Source organism: Dasypus novemcinctus, chromosome 1 (genome assembly GCF_030445035.2).
Source record: "Dasypus novemcinctus isolate mDasNov1 chromosome 1, mDasNov1.1.hap2, whole genome shotgun sequence".
In the NCBI taxonomy this organism is placed as follows: domain Eukaryota; kingdom Metazoa; phylum Chordata; class Mammalia; order Cingulata; family Dasypodidae; genus Dasypus; species Dasypus novemcinctus.
The window spans coordinates 122,543,962-122,568,209 of record NC_080673.1 but is presented as its reverse complement, the minus strand read 5'-3'; the positions used below and the strand labels follow the sequence as shown (position 1 = coordinate 122,568,209).

At 38.8% G+C, this 24,248-nt stretch overlaps 1 protein-coding gene across 3 annotated transcripts in view; it reads right to left on the bottom strand.

Annotated features, from left to right (window-relative positions):
* The window catches only part of RASGEF1B (RasGEF domain family member 1B), a 595,268-nt gene that overhangs the window by 472,692 nt on the left and 98,328 nt on the right, over positions 1 to 24,248 (bottom strand). For 2 of the 3 annotated variants that reach the window (XM_071215856.1, XM_058296515.2), the window contains exon 2: positions 8,929 to 8,976. Coding sequence is in view for 1 of the 3 variants with exons in the window: in XM_058296515.2 (XP_058152498.1) it covers positions 8,929 to 8,976 (48 nt within the window). In the remaining 2 variants the exon portion in view is untranslated. Of the gene's footprint in view, positions 1 to 8,788; positions 8,833 to 8,928; positions 8,977 to 24,248 lie in introns of all 3 variants that reach the window. The other variant, XM_071215864.1, reaches the window with a different exon arrangement.

The following is a 24,248-nucleotide window of genomic DNA, read 5'->3' as shown; positions in this document are numbered from 1 at the left end:
TTATTGATGTCTGAAAATGTTTTTTGTTTGAAAAATTTACCTTTGGAAAAATGTCAGGACTTGGAGTAAAGTCATTATGTAAGAAACTAGAACATTTAGATATTAGACTGCTGTGTTTAGTGCCGTTTTAAAAAGAAATGATTCTTAGCTTAAAAAAAAAAAAATGCTGAACTGCCATTTTGTAAATCCAGGGCCTGATACGAAATGCAAGGCTATCTGAAAGAGAATTCTTCAATCTCATAATACATTGGGGAAAATTTGTTTAAACCAAAATTAGGCTAAAATAGTTATTTGTTTAAATGAATTCTTTGTTGAAACCTAAAAATGTTACCAGGAAAATTTTAACCATAATTAATGAATTTGCTAAATAAGATGTGTTTGCAAGACAGCCCAGCCTGAGAGTGATTTGAGAAAAACTTGTATAATGGCTTAGAACTCCTCAAGGAAAGAAGTAGCATAATATTCCACAGAATAGAGGTCACAACTCAAATGGGTATAGCAGCTATGAAAGAAGTAAAAGGTGTGAGGTGGAGGGGACCAGGAAGACAATGAGGAAAGCTGAGGGCTGCAACAAACTGGAGGTACCATTCCCTATTTATAGGGGGCAAGAGTCCCTCACCTACAGTTGATTGCTATCATTTGGAAATCCATGTTCCAGATATTCCAATTTTTGCAGAACAAGCCATAAATCTAGATATTTATGTGAAAACTCCCAAGTTTTAAAAATATTATCTCAGCATTAAAAAAAAAAAAAAAAAATCACTCCAGGAGGCAAAACACAAGACATAACTAGACTGAGAATTTGAAGTCTCAGCATAGAATCATCCTTGTTACAAGGAAAGGGAGAGAAAGAAATACATTTTCATTCTTTCCTTCTGAAATTCTATCTAGAGCATTTCTGAGGCATGGAAGAATTTTAGTGTATGCTAATCAAAATATCATCTTTGTTTTAGTTAATCTAAAATAAAAGGCCACTTAGAGAAAACTGTGGACCCAGAATCAAAGTTTAGACTTTTTCAGAACATCGTAATGCAGAGGTATCCAGACCTACTTCTATGAGTTATAGCGCCATGAATCTTTCAGCCCTTGTATTCCCTTCAGTTACGAGGGAAAAAAAGCTGCATTGCATTTGGCTCCTTTGTGACATTTCCCACCAATCCTTCATTTAGTTCTCACTTCCTGTTAGGTTGAAGTTCACTCTATACCACAGTTGTAGAGTGATTGTCATTCTGAACCACTGGGTTTATCACCTAGGCTAGAAAAGCACATTAGAGAAACATCTTCAAGAGACTTGCTTGAAACTCAGAGAGCCACAGGAGAATTGTGCAGTGACCGTGTGTAATATTTAACGAGGAGAGCTGTACTCTGAGGCATTATTATTTTTTCCTTTGCTCCAGAAGAACAAGGCAACTGCTTTGAGCAATCCAGCTTGGGCCTCAGGTCCTGCAGGATTTAGAAGACTACATCTGCTCTTTGATGAGAAGGGTTCTTACAATCATTGGCCTACATCACCCTTCACTAGGACCAGACTCTTTAGAGTTTGAGATGCGAGGCTCTAACTAAGCAAGGCTGATCATGCATTCACCTAGCTTTGGAATGTCTCAGGCTATTGGAAAACTAAGGGAGAAAACACAGGAATGAAGGAGACCCTTGACCTGAGCCACAGGGGAATTAGACATAGAGGGAGTATAAGCCTTGGTAGGACTTTGCCCTGTAATAAGACAAGGGAAAAGAAAGGGGATAAGATGAAAAATGAAATGAGTCTAATCTCCATTTAACAAATCCCATCACTTTAAATAGCCATGATACTCTCCCAAAGCTCATATTTTCCAAATCCCAGTCAATATACCACATTTTCCAAATACTTTTCAATATAGCACAAGTTCAATAGCCAGTCCCCTGGAGTTCACTGCAGTAGAATTTGACCTACATTGCTCAAACACCCAGTTTGTCCTTTTGGGTCTTTTTATGGCTAAAATTAAGAGAGGAGATGACAGTAAAACTTCCTCAAAAAACCTCCCTCTAGCTAAAAAAACAAACAAGCAAAAAAAACAAACCCAGTATTTTCTTTTACTAACTAAAATATAAAAATGCTAATGAGTCTGTGTAAATGATCTCATCTCTTTTAGATTCACCTGTTTGTTTTTTTCACTTTTAATCCTGGCCACATCTTACAGAAAATCATTGAGCATCTTTCACAGTCCCTGAAAAGTAACATGGACAAGATAATATGGACTCTGCTCTAGGGCATCTGCCAACTTCTGTCCATCTCCTGTGAGGACCTTCCAGGGGAAGTGTTCAGATCCTCACAGGGATGTAAGGCCCAAACCACCTATCTGATGCCAGTAGGAACTGCACGAAATGACAGGAATTGATTCTGGGGTGCAATAAACTCATCCTCTGGTTTCTACTTCTTAATTTGCCCAAATCTGCTACATTAAAAAAAAAATTCTCTATGCTATTATTATATAATGTTTCTCTCTTTCCTTACATTCCACCAAGTGGAGCATAGATAATTCTTGGAGGCTCTAGAGGCTGAATATAGGAAATACTTGACCAAGAACAGGAAACATACCTGGGAAAACCTACAAATTGGAGAAGATACTTGAGGAAAATACAGCTGACTGCAAGTCACTTTTGGGAAGAAAATGATAAAGAAAAGTGGAGTGGAGGGATTAGAAGGGCAAAAGAACATTGCCAACGGGCAAAAGGGAAAAAAGATAGAATTTAAAAGGAAAAGAATACCACAGAAAATGTTCAAGATCAGGACAAACTAAAAACTGCTTCTCAAGTGACCTACGGCTAGCATCGGAAAACAATACCTTCAAATGCGTGGTTTGTTCAGCTGGAAAGTGAGGTGTTTTTCAAATGTACTTGTCCACATTTATGAAGCACCTCCTGTGCACAGAGCCCTCAGATAATCAGTGTAAGGGAGAAGAGGAGAGGGGAAAGAAACAAATCTTGATAAAGCATCACTTCCATTTGGAAGGGAGAACTTAACAGTTCAGAGGGAAAGATGGACATCATACCCAAGCAGGTGGACAGGAATGGGAGTGGGAGGAAGAGAAGACAAATCATAGGCTGAACGCAAGAGTGCCAGTCTCAGTGTGTCAAATTGGAGTGTTGGCTCTCTATGAGCTATATGAATTTGTGACCCTGGGTCATCTAACCATTTAATGTTTCCTTCCAAATTGGTCTTAGAGGTAAAGGAATTATTTAGAAACAAAGATAAGATCTTTCCACAAACCAAAAATTTGTCCTCTGCTTGCTAATTCCAGATATTCTACCCCTGCAACTCAATTTCATTAGCTTCTGTCACCTATTAAAATGCAAATACCCTTAGGAGAGATACTACATTAAGCTGTATAATTCAAATGAATGTATTTATCAGATCTGAAAAGATGGCTTTGATAGGAGGAAAGATGTCATAAACTCAAGATCACTGAATACCAGAGAAAAGGTTGTGCGGGGGAAGGGAATATTTAAACACCCTGTTAACTGTAGGCTTTGGCAGTTCATCAGTTTTTCTTCTGATTAAGATGGAATGAAAACAGTGCAGCCACTGAGCATTGCAAAGTAATCAGATCATTAATTGCATATTATTTCTACAATTAATACTATTCTTAATCTCGAAAGGAGTTTTGGGAAGCAGGAAGTGGGTTTTGTGGGAAGGAAACAAAAGGGTCTTCTATTTATTTCAGCCTAATTCACTGAAGTTCTATGTTGGGAACAGAGTTTTCATTTATCAGTTACTGTCCTTCGTGTATTTATTTTCCCTGTATTCCCTTAAGCAAAGGGGTCAAAGACAGGTTTTAGGTATTTCCATGTCCTGCAGAAAATATCCTATTATACCCTCACCTTAATTTCCACCACAATTTCTGAAGAGGTTAATAAGACCTAGTAAGGTCCTGTGACCCTGGGGTTCTCTCATCCAGATTCTGGATGCAACCATCACCATGTCGGTCCCCAAGGCCGTCTTCCCCTCACTGCTGTGGCCCAAGCACATGCACAGAGCCCTCCCCTTAGTCCCTTAGACAGCTGGCACGTTTTAACAAAAGAGAGCTACACATAGAGGGCAGAAAATCATAAAAACAGCCTGATTTATACAGCACAGATTTCTGAGCCAACCACAGTCAGCTGCTTCCTGGGCTCCAAGGCCAAAACTGCTCCAAACCGTGTCTCCCAAACTCAGCCACACTAGAGCAAAAAGGCCAGTACAGTGTCACAAGCACCTCCTAGGTTCTCCCACTGACTCCCTGTGTCTGGTCTGAGACTTGCCTCTTCCCCAGTTAGTGAACTACTTTGTCCTTCAAGAGAGGCAGGTGCCCTCCCTTCACACCTCCCTATCCCAATCGCTTTTGGATAAAGTGCATCTCCATAATGGGCCCAACAGATATTTTACTCATGTGATAGGATTACATCTCTATCACAAGACACACACATATTTGTAACACACACACACAAACACACAGCTGAGGAAGAAGAGAAAGGTAGAATGAGCAGCTGAGTTATTGTGTCATACTCCACGTCCAGACTGCCAGCAATGGAGTTGAAGGGTCCTTGTCAATGCCTTTACGGCAAGGTCCTTGGGAGCTTGTTAGTGTTTGCATCACTCCTGGTGCTTAGCACAAGCTCAGGGTCTGGTGCAATTGGGTAGCCACTAAATAGTTATTGAGTTAAAGAATGAATGAAAACATTCAACAACTTCTCCTGAGGCAGCTTAGTACAGGACCTGAGAGGGAAGGGAGCTGGTCAGACTAAAGTCGAAACTGCTGGGACACCCCTGCTCCCTGGTCAGAACACAGCCGTGAGACCCTGCCTGGAACCCACCTGAGGGGAGGCAGCTGTTTGAGGACAAAGCTGTAACCATAACAGCTGAAAAGTCCACCAAGAACTTGGTCACGAGGCCACATTTGAAACTCCCAGGCTCAAAAGGAGCCCGGGATAACTCCAAACAGAAAGGCCTCGCTATTGGTGTCCCTGAAACTTCACAGGTGAAGGCAGAAAGGCAGCCACTCGGAGAGCAGATAGCTGAGATCCCGCCTTAATACAGCCAAGGGGCAGGAGGGAGGGCCTTAAAATGACCGACCCAGGGCCCCAGGCACGAGTCTGACCCTGCAGTTTGTCCGCACCTGTGTCTCGGGAATGTACCTTTTTTTTTTTTTTAAAGATTTATTTTATTTATTTCTCTCCCCACCCCCGCCCCAGTTGTCTGTTCTGTGTCCATTTGCTGTGTGTTCCTCTTTTTGTCCACTTCTGTTGTCAGCCGCATGGAAATCTGTGTTTCGTTTTTTGTAGCTCTTGCGTCGTCTTGCTGCGTCAGCTCTCCATGTGTGCAGCGCCATTCCTGGGCAGGCTGCACTTTCTTTGGCGCTGGGCGGCTCTCCTTACGGGGCGCACTCCTTGCGCGTGGGGCTCCCCTACGCGGGGACACCCCTGTGTGGCAGGGCACTCCTTGCGCGCATCAGCACTGCGCATGGGCCAGCTCCACACGGGTCAAGGTTTGACGCCCTATCCACAGGGCCAAGTCCGCTTCCCTTTCTCATTTCTTTTTTGTTGTTGTTGTCTTTATTTATTTTTTTAATATTATGTTAAAAAAATATGAGGTCCTCATATAACCCCCACCCCCTCACCCCACTCCTTCCCCCATAACAACAATCTCCATCATCATGAGACATTCATTGCATTTGGTGAATACATCTCTGAGCACCGCTGCACCTCATGGTCAATGGCCCACACCATAGCCCACACTCTCCCACATTCCACCCAGCGGGCCATGGAAGGACATACCATGTCCAGTAACTGTCCCCGCAGCACCACCCAGGACAACTCCAAGTCCTGAAAACACCCCACATCTCATCTCTTCCTCCCATTCCCTACTCCCAGCAGCCACCATGGCCACTTTCTCCACACCAATGCCACATTTTCTTCAATTACTAATCACAATAGTTCATGAATAGAATATCAATAAGTCCACTCTAATCCATACTCTGTTCCTTCATCCTGTGGACCTTGGAATGGTTGTGTCCACTCCACATCTATATCAAGAGGGGCCTTTACTCCCTTTCCTGCCCTACGGCATGTCCTTAAATCCCTTTATGTGACATAGCCAAAAACTTAGAAACCCAGAACCCAGAGTGTTTCACTAACACTCAGACTGCTAAAAATCTGAAGTGAAAGGCTAACTCAACGAGTGCACTCATCATTCCCCAATAAATTCTGATTTTAATGACATCATCAATAAAACCTCCTGTGATCAAGCATTAAATTTTTCTCTGCTGTTCACTAGAAACTTTAAATATGCTGTTAAATTAAATCTAGTAGGCCTAACCAGAAACTTCCCATGCTAAATCCTATCTCAGCAAAACAAACAAAGAAATCTAAGAAGTTTCTATTCCCTGTAAATGCCCGGTTCATCCAGAATTTAAATCACCCAATCAGCTGATCCCTATTCTTAGGCCTGCTAACTTCCTTGTTGCTAAGCAACACTTGCCTTAACCAATGAAGATTTCCTCTCAATGTACTCCCTTGTTCTGTCTATAAAATCTTGCTGCTCTCTTTGATAAATGGAATTCCACTCTCCCTTATGGCGATTGGAATCTCCCCAAATCATGAATTGATTTAATAAAACTCTCTGAAATCTAACCAAATTTTTTTCAAAACTTATTTAACAATACTAAATTGGAGAGGTGATAATCAGCTAAACAAACAACCCACTGGGGATGGGAGCACACCAAGCCAAAGACAATACTTTAAAAACTTCACATACCTTCATCAAGGCGAGACTAAGTTCCCATACTCAAAACAAAACAAAAAAAAGTCATGTTTAACAAGACCTAATATTTATTTTGCACTTACTATGTGCCAGGAAGTGTGATAGGTACATCATTTTTATTTAATCCTTACAACAACCCAACTAGAATTATTAACTCCATTTTGCATATTTTAAAAGGCTCAATGAAATGCTTTAGTCCAGTCACTCACTTGTCCAAGGGCTAAAGAGCATGGGCTTTGGAGCCAGACTGATTAGGTTTCAGTGTCCTCCCTGAATCTTCCTAGCTGTGTGACTTGGGGCCAACACAGCTTAGTGTATCTGTGTCTTGGTTTCCTCATCCTCAAGATGGAGCTCATAATTCTACCAGTTATTAAATTATGGTCTCCCAGCCCCAAACTCACCTTTCTATACCTGGCTTTGTGATCCTGGGGCTAAAGTTCCTGCAAACCACATTTCTGCTTTGTCAACAGGCTTCTTGTTAGCTCTGACAGTACAGGGTGCTAGAGGCAGGCTGCCGGGCTCGACTAGGTAAATGGGACTTACTCCTTCCATGAGCTTCCGACGAGCCTCGCCTCCACAGCACCACCCTTCCTTACTAATGAATCCAATTTTCAGTTTTCCCAGTACTTGCAGAACCACTCTCATAGTTCACCCTTCATAAACATGCACCCTGCAGGGTGCTTCCTCTAAGTATCTAAAAACTTTAAATAATCCCAATTCCTCCCTTTGTTCCCCAGCCCTAGGCTGGTAGCTGCCTCCTGGAATTGCTATCTCCTAGTGATCCATGATACCTTAGAATTCTCTTTCTACTCTCTTTCTACTCTTAACAATATTACAACTGGTTAACATTCTTCATATTAAAATCTCTCTGTGCATATAATTGATATGGTTTTGTTCTCTTGATGAGCCAGGAGGAATACAAGAACACCAGCCTCTCAGGCTGTTGAGGTTTCAAGTTTAAATGAGTTAAACCTGGTAAAGTGTTTTTAACTATACCTGGAGCACAAGGTTTGCTATATCAGTATTAGCTATTATTATCTAGTGTGTGTTAAAGCTGGGTTGGAACCCATGATCTTCCCAATCAACTAGATGTTTCTTTAATAAAAAGCTACTCAAGCACTGAGCTCAGTGCTTTCACATGCATTACCTTCTTTAGTTTTTTAAGCACCTCTTGGATGCTTTGCATTCTTGTAGTAATTTTTTTTTCCTCAGGGAATTGACATTAAAAAAAATGTATTTTAAGTTAATATGTCCATTATCATGAAAGGTTAGCTAAGTACTCCAAGTATGCAAGCATCTATATTAGAATAATAATTTTTTAATATGAACTTTTCCAAACCTTAATGTCTATTTGTATCATTGGCTTATCATTTGCACATACACACATCACCAAAAAAGAACTTAATTTAAACATGTATAAATATGTATATCTGGGGATTAAAATTTTGGAATTTCAAATATTCTAGTGTTACGTATTTCTAAACTATCAAGGAAATACTGAAGAATTTAATATTCTATACTAGGCACTAGGACATAAGTGACTTCACATATATTACCTCATTTTATCCTCAAAATAAACTACTCTAGTGAATGTGATTATCTTATTTGTACAAATAAGTCCAAGGTCACATAGCTAGTAAAGTGACAGAACCAGGAATTGAAACCAATTCTTTTTGAATTACAGAGTTAATGCTTTCACCAATTCACTGCAGGTCATAGGTGAAGGTCATTCTCTGCAGAAGATACCGAGACAACAAAGTTTAGTAAAAATATGAAAAGAGATAGGAGCAAATTCCCTCACTGTGAAGGATTTAGAAAATAAAAGAGCTGAATTCGGTAGAGTCTCTTCTAACCTTGCTTTCAGTTTGCTTGTAAGCCAAGAGGAAATTCTCAGGTCCTGCCACTCACTGGTTTTCAAGAATATCTCTCAAATTCCATTTCAGTTCAAGAATCTTTCTCTAATTTCAGTTTTGCTATTATGGGAGCAAAGCAAAGGAAAATAAAAAGAAATACCTTGTTTCTGGGTATATCCTCATCTTCCAAAGATGAGTCATTCTCTTCAGAAAAGGAAAAAAGCACCCACCAAAATAATTATTTTTAAAAGGAACAGGAACAATGCAGTGGACAAAAACAAAACTAAACAAAAAACATACCTTTTGCTTGGTACTTGATTTCAGGCCAACCCTGGATTGACTTTTGGACTAGAGGGAAAATGAGAAAGAAAGCTATGAAGAGCACAGTATAATAGTAGGACTTATTCTATTTCCTCTAGAGCAGGGATTCCTGACCATTTTTGTTCCATGGACCTCTTTGCCAGTCAGGTGAAAACCACACACTCCTTACTGAGTCCACACTATACTGTGTATTATTTAATAAATATATCACACCCACACCAACTCATCCCCACAAGAATAATGTGGTTTTTTGTTGTTTTTTTTAGTTTCAGTTCAAGTTCACAGACCCCTTGTTAAGAACCCCTGCTCTGGAGGTTATAGGTTTTAAGGTAAAAATCCTTTCCCATACCTAACTTTCCTTTATAGCCTCTACATATCTAAGAATAGAAATGCAGCATAGGCTCACTCCAGTGTTGAATTTTACATACGGAATGGGTCTGGAAGCTGAGAAGGCAAAGATGCACCTGCACTTTGTCAATGCCTTGCTCTTATTTACCGATTCAGAGGATATAGATAAAACCGAAAGGTGCAACACATAAGGAAATACTTCCAGCTATAATAAGTCAAGGGGAAAGAAGGGGGACTATGAACAAAAGAAGAGGTAAGGAAGAAAGAAGAAAATGAAGGCATGCTCTGTAGATTAGAAAAAGAAAATAGTGGAAGAAACGAAAAGAAGACATGTATATGGCAATACTTTCAAGTGCATTTCCGTAGGGCAAATTTTAATGTCTCCTAATTTAAATAAATTCTCATTAAGATTGAAACAAGTCCTCAAAAACATTTGTTTGATGTATCTTTTTCCAGGTTTGTTTATAATTATCTAACCTATTAGGAAAGGTAAAGTAGGCACTGAACTATATATAAGAATATTTTTGTGATAAAATATTATTATGATTTTTCGCAATGGGGGAAAAAAGCAAAAGTCAAGCTTTATCATTCAGATAGTGACTATATTGGTTTCATGTACCATGTGATATACCATGAATCAAAGTTAACTCTAAAACAATTACTACAAAATTGCTAGAAATTGTCTCCCTAAGTCAATAGTCTTCAAACTTCTTGGTCTCAGGATCCCTTTACACTCTTAAAAATCATTGATGCCCCCAAAGAGCTTTTGTTTATGTGGGTTTTATCTATTTATAGTCACTGTATTAGAAACTGGAACTGACAAATTTAAAAAATATATATTTATTATTATATATTATATATCATTATATATTATTAAATATATATTTATTAATTCATTTAAAAATAATAAGCCCATTACTTGTTAACATAAACCACATATTTTTATGTACAAAACAAAACCTTCTGTGAGAAGATGGCATTGCTTTACATTTTTGCAAATCTCTTTAATGTCAGACTTAATAGAAGGCAACTAGATTCTCATACTGCTTCTTTATTTAAACTGTTTTGATAGATTTTGGTTGAAATAAATAAGGAAAGCACAGCCTCACCCATTCAGATATGTATTTGGTGAAGGAAAAAGTATTTGTAATAATTCTTTCAGATATATTTCTCTGATAATATGCCAAATTTCCACAAATGGTAATTTCTTAAAGAATAGTTGCAATTAGAATCTAATATCGATCATATCAGCAAACTTTTTATACTTCATTACATAAAAATTTGTTGGTCTATTTTGCACTTGAACAAATCTTTTACCCATTCAAGAGTCATTGCAGCATCTTTGGTAATTGGAAAACAGTGGCTCACTGAGTTATGCAAATCTCCCAAATGTTTACACATTTCATTATAAAATATTAAAAAATCACATTTGCCAATAACCAATCTCACCAGAAGAATCTTTACCTGTTGGTAAGTATGCAGTTCATGGGGTCAAATACAAGTTTTCAAAAATTCTAATTTTCCCTTGAATTGAAAGCTTAAATTTTATCAGGGGCAACAAATATTGTCAGGTATTTGCTTGAAGCAACCAGGTTTACTTTGTTCATTTTTCAGAACATGGATGCCAGCTGCTTGAGTTTGGATAACCACAGTTCATGTAGCATTTGTTTGTTCATGTGAAAAAGATATTTTATGAAAAAGAGGCTAGTTCAGCTGGCAATTCAATCACTTAAGTGCTTTTCCTCAAAACAACCACTAAACTTCTGTATGCAGCAGAAATGCTTTATACATACTTTCCATTTCATCACACAAAATATTAGAGATGTGTACACAAGGCTTGAAATTTAATAAAATTAATACTTTTTCCTACTTCATCAAGGATATTTTTAGGTGAAACTGGCTTTTTTCCCCCGCAAAAATGCAAATGCACAGTGGTAATTTACAATGCTAGTAGTAAGGTTTGGTGCTATTGCCTAAATTCATGCTAAACCGCAACACTTTTGGCTTCCATTGCTCAGCAAGCACAATCAGTGCAAATGCTACCATTGAAAAGGCAAAGAACATCTTATTGTTGCTATCTAAATAGGTTTTACTTCACAGATTCCTTCAAGAATTACTGCCCTTAGTCTTTTTATCTCCCCCCTCCCCACCCTGCTGTTTTTGCTCTGTGTCCATTTGCTGTGTGATCTTCTGTGCCTGTTTCTCTTTTTGTCTTCTCTTCTCATCTTTCTCCTGTAGGATTCACCCAGATTCAATCCTGGGGACCTCTGATGTAGAGAGAGGTTCCCTATCAGTTGCGCCACCTCAATTCCTGGTCTCTGCTGCACTTCACCTTGACTCTACCCTTCATCTCCCTTTTGTTGCATCATCATTTTGCTGCATTACTCACTTGCACAGGCACTGGCTTGCCACACAGGCACTGGCTCACCACGTGGGCATTTGGCTTGCCATGCAGGCACTCACTTGGGCACTTGGCTCACCATGCAGGCGCTGGTTCACCACACAGGCACTGGATCACCGCGTGGGCACTCACATGGACACTTGGCACACCACGTGGGGACTCAGCTCCCTGCTCAGGCACTCGGCTCACCACGTGGGCATTTTTCTCACCACACAGGCACTTGGCTTGCCATGCAGGCACGCTTTTTCTTCTTCTTTTTCACCAGGAGGCTTCAGGGATCAAACCCGGGTCCTCCCATATGATAGGCCTTATCACTTGAGCCACATCCACTTCCCTGCCCTTAGTCTTTTAAAGCAGTTAAGCCAATAGTAAATAGATGTTCCTTCAAAAAAATGAATATGAGGAACTGAGTCAACTGAAAACAAGTTGTCTTTAGGACATCCCTATCTTCTCTCTGCCCCCTTAGAGGAGAGAGACCAACAGGAATAGGCTTCCTTGTGATGGACAGAAGGTAGGATGGGGAAGTAAACTCTGTAAGGAGTCTACAGTGTTCATCTTTCACTTATTCATACAGTGCTTTGAGATCCCTCTAGACTCTGACAAATCCACCACCATGAAGCTGAGAATCCAAAAAAATGTAGGTTCAGCAGAACCTGTTCCTGAATTTCAAGGGGCCATACATCACACTCATAGCCCAGCACATACATCCTGAGGAAGAATGGCTGGACTGGCGCTTCTAAAACTATAGAGTACATAAAGATCATTTGGGAGATTGATAACCATGTGCTTTCCCCAGCCCCAACTCCAGAAATTCTGAGGGGGTCTGGGGTGGCCCCCATGAATGTGTGTTTTATCAGCATGCCCATGGGATTCAAATATCGTGGCCTACAAACTATAATTTGAGGACCACTGGCCTGTCAAGAGGGTAGTTACTTGGGATAAGAAGTAGGAAAGTCAAGGAAAATCCTACTAGTTCTCTTTCTATTTCTCTTTGAAGAATTTGAATAAATGAAGCTCTTTTCCTTTTCCCTTTTAAGCGCCTGGTGATAAAATTCTTAATTTAATTGAATCACGTGGGTGAGCCAAAAGAAGGGACACAGGCTAAGTATCAGTAAATTATTCAAGCTAGTCCCAAAGTAGATCTGTGACAGTACTTTAGCCCCTCCAATTTAAAAACAAAAGCACACACATTCTGTTTATTTATATTTTTAGAAATTTAGTTGGGCTTTTATACCAATTTAAATGGCATAAACATCCCTAGGCACGATCTTTATACACAGCTTAAAGTCTTCATCATGATAGCAAACATGATTTAAAGACAAGACTTCCATTTATAAAGGTGAATAAAAGCTAATCCAATTCTAGAGATATACCATTTTCATTTGGCGTTAAATGAGTTCTTCTTGAGTCTTTCCAGGTAAATGTCATATCTAATCAGAATGGTGAATAGGCCTGTTAAAAAATCACAAGCATGTCATGATATGCAGTCGGTCCCCCATTTACAAATTGGTGGTCTTCTAAAAATTTCTTTAAGTATTAGCTTTTAAGAACAAAGAGATTATCTTCCCCAGAGACATAATTTATAGGCTGTACCATAAAGGACTATTTAAGCACTAATATAAATGAAATGCTATGCAATTGCAGTAAAAGTATTATACTATCACAGTACTAACAATGTAGAAAATAATAAAAAATCAATTGAGAAACTGTTTTGCTGTTTTCTTATATTTTGAACAATAGTGTGAATCAAAAAACATATTTGATTAGAAGAGGATGGAGACTAGAATAGAAATTCTGGAAATTCTGAAGAGGCCTTTTTAGAACTTTCACTGCTAATATGCTAATATGTCTGAAATTCTCCTCCTCCACTCCCAAGCGAATGGTTTTCCTTTTTTTTTTTTTTTTTTTTTAATTCATGTGAATAACAAGCATGATTCTGATATTTAGCAGCCATGATTAGGTTCATTTTGGACTGCTGAGTGGTAAAGAGTAGCAGAAGAAAGAAGGTTGTTAAGCAAACTTCCTGTGGCAGGGCACATTCCCTGGCCCTGTTGTCACCTGTGCCCCAGCTTGAAAAACATAGAAATGTGCAAGGAGTGGGAGTGGGGGTGGGAGATCATCAAATGGAAAAAAATAAATCTCAGTTTTCTTAAACAATTGAGTGAAAATTTTAAAAGAGAGGAAATATGGGTCTAGGAAGAAAAATAAACTTAAAAATAACAAATGGCATGAACACCTCACGATTTTTAGCACTTCCTATGTATTCACACTACACCATCCAACTTACATGCATTGTTTTACATGATCCTCTTAGCATGGCTACAAAGTAGGTGTGATTGTGCTCTTATCTCAGGGTTTTTAGATGGGCAGAGTGAAGCACGGAAAGCAACCAATGCTTGAATGATAAAACCAGTCTGTCTAATTCCAAAACTCATGACCTTTAAACACTATACTATTTATATAAGAAAAATTGCCCAAGGAAAAATTAGCTGAGCCCAGAATAGTGGTAATCAGAAAACAAGCAAAAACTATATTGCATAAATAATTGCCTCAAAAGGAAGAACAGAGGTAGTAAAGAAGTAATAGATCAGAAATTTATCCAACTCAGACTTGAGCTGGCATCAATGGCCAAGGACTCTGATATCCTGCCTTGAGCATCACTGGAAGGGGCCTTTTCCCTAAAAGGATTTTCCAGAAGACAAAAACAATTGCAGAACTTTCCAAGGAAATGGAACAATCGTAGCACCCTACCAAATTGCAGATAAGCAACATCTGGTTCTAAACCAGTTTTGGCCCAGGAGAGACAGCTTATCAGATTGGACATACTATACTTACCAATGTATATCTGCTCACCAGTTTGTAAGAGCTCCCTTTGGAAATGAAACGTCAGCCAATCAGAACACTTCCTCACTTGCTTCTGCCTTTTCATCCCTATAAGCTTCCCCTTTTCACCTCTCGGTGGCGGACGCCCCATTCATTAATCATAAACTGCTCAAATAAACTCCCATAATTAAAACGCTGTCTAATATTTTACTTTAACAATGGCCAAGCTTACTCTATGGGAACCATGAATGAGAAGGGAAGTCAGCAGAATAGCTTTGCAGTTGGGCAGGTAGGGGAAGGGTTATTGTGTAATTCTGTAAGAGATACACAAATCAGGTGTGTCTAATTCAGGGCATGCTTGAATAGTGTTCTATTGTAGACTTCAAGACATTTTCAATAAAAAGAACCTACCTAATAAGACTAGTTTCCCCCACCTCCACATACACACACATACACACACAAATGACATATCAGCAGAAGAAAACTTTATAAAAGAAATCCATAATTTCATTTTATAATCAAATTAATTCTAAGCTGTCCTGGAAATTTGACCTTAACTCTCGTAAGTATTAATTAAGACAACATGCTCTGTAAAGTTAATCCAAAGTTGATAACAGCAAGGGGTGAATGTGATTATGTCTTCTAGAACTGTTTAAGAAAATGAGCACTCTGACATCTAAGCCTGCAGATCTGATAAAGTATATTCCATGTAGAACTTTAATGGAAACCAAAAGGGAATTTAGGTGGCCTCTCTCCTCAAGTACCATCCATTTCCCCACCAGCAGTCCTACCCACATTGGACCCCAATATATAACACCTGCTATTTTTAGTGAATTAGGAAATGTTTTAGTTTGCTCTACCAATGACAGAGAATTTTATTTAAACCTCAGCAAGAAACTGACAAGGGAGTGCTCTTAAATATGAGCTCTGGTCTGAGTTCCCTTAATTAGAAGCTGTAGGGTAATTTAATGGGATCACTCTACAAATGGGGTAATTAGTGACACAATAACTCATGGCAATACTAGCCTGCTCTCTTAGAAGGCTGTAATGGTAAGTGTCTTCCCATGTTCAGATGCTGCAACAAAGGGACACCTCTGAGCTGACATGACATAAAGAAAGCCCCCCACTTCATGTCCTTGACTGTGCTTGCTTTTCAGAACAACACAAGAAGAAATTGCTGGAAAGGAAAGGTTAACAAGAGAGTTTGTCACTTAATGATTTGTAGGGTGAAAACTGGGCAGTCAAGACTGTATAGTATTGTATGATATTCATCTGTCCTGTGGGTTACTTTTTAACATGATCCTCTTTGGAAGAAATCATGGAGGTAGTTTAATTCAAAAGGCCTATGTCTTTTCAAAGTGTAATTTTTTCATAATTTAAGGCCATCACCTCCTTGTTGGGGGAGAGGGAAAGCATCCAACCCTCCATCAGAATTTTAAGAAGTTTTTCCTTTTAGAGGAGTGTAGATTTAAATGATTTGGACATTATTCCACTTTTATCATATTTAAGCTGATACCAGGCCACTCTGGATTCCCTTCGTCCTATTTTCTTCTCTTCCTACACCTAGGATTATGAGAGCTGTGAGTCTAATCCTGCCTCTAGTATCAGTTGCCTGGAGTGTTCTAATCTGGGAGCAGTGTTGGTCAGCCTCAGTTGCTGTCAGACATCTGTTGCTTTTGCTTGCCTGGCACCCATTCCCTTATTTCTGATAATTGTGCTGTATTGCTATATCCGTGTACTGGTCAAAATCCCAGAAGGAAAGAGAGGAAACACTCAAAAGGAATGACTGAAGAGAGTTTAATGATGGGATATTATACAAAAATGTAGATGGGATTAAGGGAAATAATAAATATGGGGAAGCACCACAGCTAGCAATAGTGCTAGTCACCACTACTTGAAATGTTACATATTCCTCTGAAAATTATGGTGAAAACTAATATCTGGGAGAGCCAAGATGGTGGAGATGGGAGAGGCAGCATGCACTTCTCCAGAAGCAGCAAGACAGGCAGGCTTGCTAGCATGAGGGAAGCAGTGGGCGTATAGGGGAAGTAGCCTGGTGCCAGGAAGCACTCAACCATGCTGCCCCAAAAGTCATGAGGTGAGAAATAGACACCTCTCCCATAATGGTGGAAGCTTCAATACACTATGCTTAGCAAAATGATAGAACATCTAGACAGGGGTTCAATAAAGAAACAGAGATCTTGAATAATATGATAAATAGACTAGACCTAATGGGCGTATACAAAACATTGCACCCCAAAACATCAGGATATACATTCTTCTTAAGTGCTCATGGCTCATTCTCCAGGTTAATTCACATGTTAGATTAGAACAAGCCTCAATGAATTTAGAAAGACTGAGATTATACAAAGCACTTTCTCTAACCATAAGGGAATGAAGCCGGAAATCAATAATGGGTGGAGAACTGAAAAATTCACAAATATATGGAAATTAAACAGCACACTCTTAAATAAGCAGTGGGTCGAAGAAGAAAGTGCAAGAGAAATCAATAAATATCTCAAGGCAAATGAAAATGAGAACACAACATATCAAAATTTATGGGATATAGTGAAGGCAATGCTAAGAGGGAAATTTATAGCCCTAAAAGTTTATGTTAAAAAAAAAGAAAGAGCTAAAATCAAAGACCTAGTTCCACACCTTGAGGAACTAGAAAAATAACAGCAAACTAATGCCTAAGCAAGCAGAATAAAAGAAATAACAAAGATTAGAGCAGAAATAAATGAAATTGAGAATTTTTAAAAATGGAGAGAATCAATAAAACCAAAAGCTGGTTCTTTGAGAAGAGTAACAAAATTCACTAGCCCTTAGCTAGACTAACAAAGAAAGAAAGTGAGAAGAGGCAAATAAAATCAGAAACGAGACAGGGGGCATTACCACTGACCCTGCAAAAATAAAAAGGATCATAAAAGGATATTGTGAACAACTGTAAGCCAACAAGTTAGTCAATTTTGATTAAATGAATGACTTCCTAGAAACATGTGAACAAACTATGCTAACAAAAGAAGATAAAGAAGACCTTGACCAACCAATTACGTAAAGAGATTGAATCAGTCATCAGAAATCCTAACAAAGAAAAGCCAAGACCAGATGGTTTCACAGGTGAATTCTACCAATAATTCCAAAAAGAAATAATACCAATCCTGTTCAAACTCTTCCAAAAAATAAAAATGGAGTATTGTCTAAATCATTCTATGGAGCAACATCACCCTAATACCAAAGCCATATAAAGATGCTACAAGAAAAGAAAATTACGGACCAGTCTCTCTAATGAGTTTAGATGGAAATTCCTCAACAAAATACCTGTAAATCCAATCCAATAACACATTAAATGAGTGACCTATATGATCAAGTGGATATTATCACAGGTATGTAAGGGTGGTTCAACAATGAAATACACCACATTAACAAATCAAAGGAGAAAAATTACATGAAGCCGAAAAGGCATTCAACAAAATCCAACATCCTTTCTTGATAGGAAAAAAAAAGATAGGAATAGATAGAAATTTCCTCAACATGATAAAGGGCTATATGCCCTTTTTATCCTATATGGAAAAATCCACAGGAACTTCATACTCAGTGGTGAAATAATGAAAGCTTCCCTTCTAAGATCCAGAAAAAGACAAGGATGTTTGCTGTCACAACTGTTATTCATCATTGTTTTAGAAGTTCTTGTAAGAGCAATTAGGCAAGAAAAAGAATAAAGGGCATCCAAATTGGAAGGGAAAGAAGTAAAACTTCCATTATTTGCAGATTACATGACTCTATATATAGAAAGTCCTGAAAAATATACAACAAAGCTACTAGAGATAATAGAGTCAAGGTATTGGTGGGAAACAAGATCAGCACACAAAAACCAGTAGTGTTTCCAGGAATGAGCAATCTGAAGAGGAAATCAAGAAAATAATCCCATTTACAATTGCAAATAAAAGAATCAAGTATGTTGGAATAAATTTAACTAAATATGTAAAGGATTTATACACCAAAAACTACACAATATTGCTAAAAAATCAAAGAAGATCAAAATAAATGGAAGGACATTCTACGTTCATGGATTGGAAGACTCAATATCATTAAGATGTCAGTTCTACCTAAACTAGTTAACAGATTCAAAGCAATCCTAATAAAAATGCCAACAGCCTTCTTTTTTTTTTTTTTTTTTTTTTTTTGCAGAAATCGAAAAGCCAATTATAAAATTATATGGAAGAGTTAGGGGCTGTAAATAGCCAAAAACATCTTGACAAAGAAGAACAAAGTTGGAGGACTCACACACCTGACTTTAAAGCATATGACAAACCTGAAGTGGGCAAAACAGCATGGTATTGGCACAAGAATAGACATATTGACCAATAAAATCAAACTGAGAGTTCAGAAATAGATCTGCACATCTACAGCCAATGGATATCTGACAAGACTGCCAAGTCCACTAAAATGGGACAGAATAGTCTCTTCAAAAATGGTGCTAGAAAACTGGATATCCATATCCAAAAGAAAGAAAGAAAAATCCCTATCTCACACACTATACAAAAAAATTAACTCAAGATAGGTCAAAGACCTAAATATAGGAGCCAGGACCATAAAACTCCTAAAAGAAAATGTAGGGAAGCATCTTTGGGATTATGTGGTAGGTAATGGTTTCATAAACTTTACACTCAGAGCACAAGTAACAAAAGAAAAATTAGGTAATTAGGACCATATCAAAATTAAAAACTTGTGTGCTTCAAAGGAATTTGTCAAGAAAGTGAAAAGGCAGCCTACTCAACAGGAAAAAATATTTGGAAACCACATATCTGTTAGGGGCCAAGCATCCAACATATATAAAGCAATCCTACAACTTAACAAAAAAAACAACCCAATTTTAAAAAAATGGGCAAGAGACTTGAACAGACATTTTTCCAAAGACAAAATACAAATGGCACATGAAAAGATTCCCATTATCACTAGCTATTAGGGAAATGCAAATAAGAAACACAATGAGATATCATTTTATACATACAAGGCTGGGCACTATTAAAAAAAAAAAAAACAGAAAACTACAAGTTGGAGAGGATGTAGAGAAATAGGAACACTCATTTACAGCTTGTGGGAATATAGAATGATACAGCCATTGCGCAAGACAGTTTGGTGGTTTGGCTCCTCAGGAAGCTAAGTATAGAACTGCAATATGATCCAGCAGTCTTTTGAATTTTATACTCAAATGAAATGAAAGCAGGGACACAAACAGAAACAAGCACAAGCACACTAATGTTCATAGCGGCAATATCCACAAATGCCAAAAGGTGGAAGCAACCCAAGTGCTCAGCAACAGAAGAATGGTTAAACAAAATGTGATATATATATTCAATGGAGTATTATTCAGCTGTAAGAAGGAATGAAGTACTGACACATGTGACAACAAGGATGAACCTCCAGGGCCTTATGGTGAGTGAAATAAGCCAGACAAAAAGGACAAATATTGAATAGCACTGACATGAAAAAAATTGTAATGAGCAAACCCATAGAGGTAGAATCTGGAGGACAAGTTAGCAGGAGACGGAATGGGGTAGAGAATGGGAGCTGATGCTTAGTATGTGCAGCGTGTGTAACTGGGTTGATTGTAATGATTTGGAACGTAATTATGGCAATGGAACATTGTGCATATAGTTAACAGCATTGAAGTAAGTGTGTGAACATGGTTGAAAGGGAAAGTTTTGGGTCATATATGTTACTAGAAAGCTGGAAGATAAAATGTGGAATTGTTTAACACAGTGGACCTTCTGGTAACCAAGGATTGTTGTTAAATATATAAATATAAGGATGTTCTTTCGTAATCTGTAACAAAGGTACATCACTAGTACAGGACGTTGATAATGGAGTGGTATTTGGGTGAAAATGCACCTAAAGCAAGGGCTATAGTTAACAGTAACATTTTAACATTCTTGCTTCAATTATAACAGAGGTACCACACCAATGTTGTGTCAAAAATGGGGGTGGGGGTAGGAGAATGTTGCATTTTTATTCTTAGAAAAATGTTACAAACCACAGAAACAAACAAATATTCTTGTCAATTATACTTTTTAACTCTGTGGCTTCTCGGAAAGTACATACAGTCAGGTGCAGGACAAAGCTTCATCTTCATGAAAAACAAACAGCGAACTTTACACAGGAAGCAAGGCAAGTATATAATTTATGTTCTACCTCTCAATTAACATAACCCTGGTAAGTTAAAGGTGGACACAGGTGTCTCGACAGACAGGGCCTTTCAAATATCTTGAACATTATGTAGTTTCATACTTCTATGGGTATAAATGGGTCCTTGTTGTCATAGACATGTTTTCTGGATAGATAGATGCCTGCACAGTAGCTAAGAAAATACTAAACTTCTCTCCTAGGGAAGTCCTGCTACTTTCTCAAATAAGATGGCCAAAAGCTCTGGAATATACAAACCTCACCTAAGAAAAGAAAACAGGCTAACAAACCAAGCCCTCGATCTTAATGTATGCATTAAACTCTATTACTGGAATAATTATCATTAATGGCTAAGAGGTACCTCCTAAAAACCTGTTTGTTACTCAAGTGTGGCTTCTCTCTAAGCCAAACCCTGCAAATAAACTCGCAACCTCTTCCCCCACAACCCCCCCATGTGGGTCAGGACTCCCCTGGGTGGGTCTCTCTGGCCCCGAGGGATTATTACCAAACCTTAATCAACAACACATTTGGAGAAAGACCTTGAACAAAAAGGGGAAATATCAAATAGTTTTTATAGCTATGGGATTTCAAGATGAGTTGGGAGGTCACTCCAGAGGTTACACTTATGCAGGCTCAGGCTGACTTCACAAACTGCCACAGTAAACAAAACCTCAAACAAAAGTGCCTTAGGGACATCCAGACACCAGAGGGAAGGCCCACAGCCTCATTAAATCAACACATACCTCCCGGACTTTACCTGGGAATATTTGAAAATCTACTTCCCCGATACAACATATTTACTCATTTGTAAATCCCCTAATCATGGTTCTTCTACTTCTTTAATTTGAATCTACAATTTTCAATTTACCTGTTAAGTATATTTCTCAAAGACTTAAAGCCTTTGGATTGTTCCTAAGCCAGTTGAACCCTGAAACCCAGCAGATATATGGCCAACTCCTTCCAAACCCTCCAGTTCTTTGGGCTTGCCCTGGACAACCAACAAAACTGCAATGATGGGCCATCCCCACTCCCAAAGCAATGAGTATCTTCAGCAACAAGCAAAACATTCCATTACTCTGCCCCTAATATCTACTTCCCTTCTTAGCCTAAAGAAGTCTGAGTGAGCATCGTTCCAAATCCCTCAAGATAGCGAATGAACAAAAATTTAGTCAGTAATCGCTGACTAAAGCATATTTGTCATTGTAGTTATGCTACAATGTTAATCACTTAACTGAGTAACTTGGAACATTGGTATAAAAATAACTTTTAAATAAAAAAAAACTAGGATGTACTGTGCTCTTGTAAGAGCCATGTGCTTTGCATGTATCATCTCATTTAATCCTCACAACAATCCTATAATTTAGGTACTATTATTATTATTTCCCCTGTTTTAGAAAGGAAACCAAAGCTCAGAGAGATTACCTGACTTGTTCAAAGTCATGGATTTAGTAAGTGTCTGTGCCAGTATTTGAACTCAAATGGGTTCTCTTCAAGCCACCCTTCCTAACCACTACATGGAATCCTCTACCATGTGCTCTTGCTGCCTGCTCTCTACCACCAGACCCTCTTCCAGAACCACCCCATGCCTGCTTGGGTGCAGGGGCCTGCCTGCCTTGCTTGTTCTGTCTCCCCACTGCCGGCTGTCAACTCTACCTGACCTACCCTTAGCACCTGTCTAATCCTGGGGGTGGGGGAAGGGGGCTTTAGTTCTACCAGCGTGTCTCTCTCTCTGTCTACCCTAGCGGCTGTGATTCTCCCCTCCATGCCCACCCTATCACAAACCACACCAGCTACAAAGAACAGATTTTCTAAGGAGTGCCACTCTCCTGGCATACAAATTACTTGGGAGATGAATCCTTCCTATCTCTTTTGAACATCCCTCTCAGGCATGCCACTGACTGAAGTTGGGAAGCTCCTATAATTATTAATAACTCTACAGTGCAGCAGAGAAGGAGCTGTGCTCAGAATAAAACAATGATGAACTCAGTGCACGAACAAGGCCAAGACAAATGACTATAATGTATTCTGGATCTGAATGTCTCTAGGGCTAATTAATGTGCTGAAGTCTAATATTGAGCATTCTCTGAGAACACAATGACACAAAGAATATCGCTAATAAAGACCAAACATTTTTGCTTGATAAACTACAAGGCGAGGGTTATGTCTTCTCATTAGTTCTTCTAATTCACCCTCTACAGGCCCATAGTAGGCACATATTCATCCACTTGACAAATGTTTTCACATTTTCCTGTGAAACAGGCACTCGCTAAGTACAGGAGATACAACGGTGAACTAGATAGACATATCCCTGCCCACAGGAAGTCACTCAGACAAACAAGCAAGCTATTCCTGGAGTGTGGTAAGTTTCACAGATCCCCATGATGGGGGCAGTAATGAAACTAAGAAAAATCCAGATGGAGCTCCTTTTTTAGCTGCAACTCTCCTTAGCTTCTTTTTTAGCTAGAGAAGGGGACATGAAGCAGGAGAGAGGCAATCGTTTTATTTGCTACCACAAAAAGAGAAAGAGGATTAGATTGCCTAAAGAACATTTAGAAGCTCACCATTCCCCCAACACCATCGTAGAGCCTTGAAAGACCTTTATTTCTTTTTCTTTTGGTTCTGAGATCTCATGCTTTTCTGTACCTTTTTCCCAATAAAACATAAAGAATAAATAGCACAGTCCTAAAGTGTTGAAAGTGGCACCTGGTAGCCCCACGAGGCCTTTTTATCTTCTCTCCAGGATTCGCATGTTCTCAGAGGACTCTCATAGCTTATCAGAATGAAGGGTCTGCACATTTGTTCATGTATCCATGCACTGCCACATTCAACAAGCATATGAGCCAGATGCTGTTAGGGACACAGTGCTGGGCACAGTCAGTACAAGAAGTGTGGAACTTTATGTGCAGTGAAGTCATCATTAAGCCACTTTAAAACCCCAAGTTTACAAATATAACCCCCTCTAGCATTTGATAAATCTTTATTTTCTTCATGCTGGATTATAGTTTGACTTTTTATACTTAATTATTTAATCCATTTGTTATTTACTTTGCTAGGTGGTTTAAATTGATTCCCCTCCAATTGCTAACTAGTTATTCCAACAATATTTATAGAAACAAATCTTGCCTTTTGCCACGGCTGTATGATAGCTCTTGAATCATATAACCAATTTTTTAATGTGAAAGGACCATAGTTTTTTAAAATACTTCCAAATGCCCTTTCCTTGTGAGTAATCCATTTTCTTCCATTGCTGCCCCTGAGAAGGGGAAGGGCAAAAACCACCTAAGGAAAGGATAAAATTTGTGGCACTCCTGTAAGACAGGAAGAAGAAATATAGGAGTTGAGAAGAGAGGAGAAACAGGCGGCCAGGTGATCAAACAGCAGTGACCTGGCTCACGACTTAGGCTGAACCACTCCATCACCCAGGAGGCAGGAAGTGAGAGGCAGTGGAAGCTTACTCCTTCCCCGTTGCTTCTTAGGAAATAGCCCAGAAAACTGCAAGTGCCTTAGAAAGATCCTATACTCCAGAGGGCACAAGCATGGG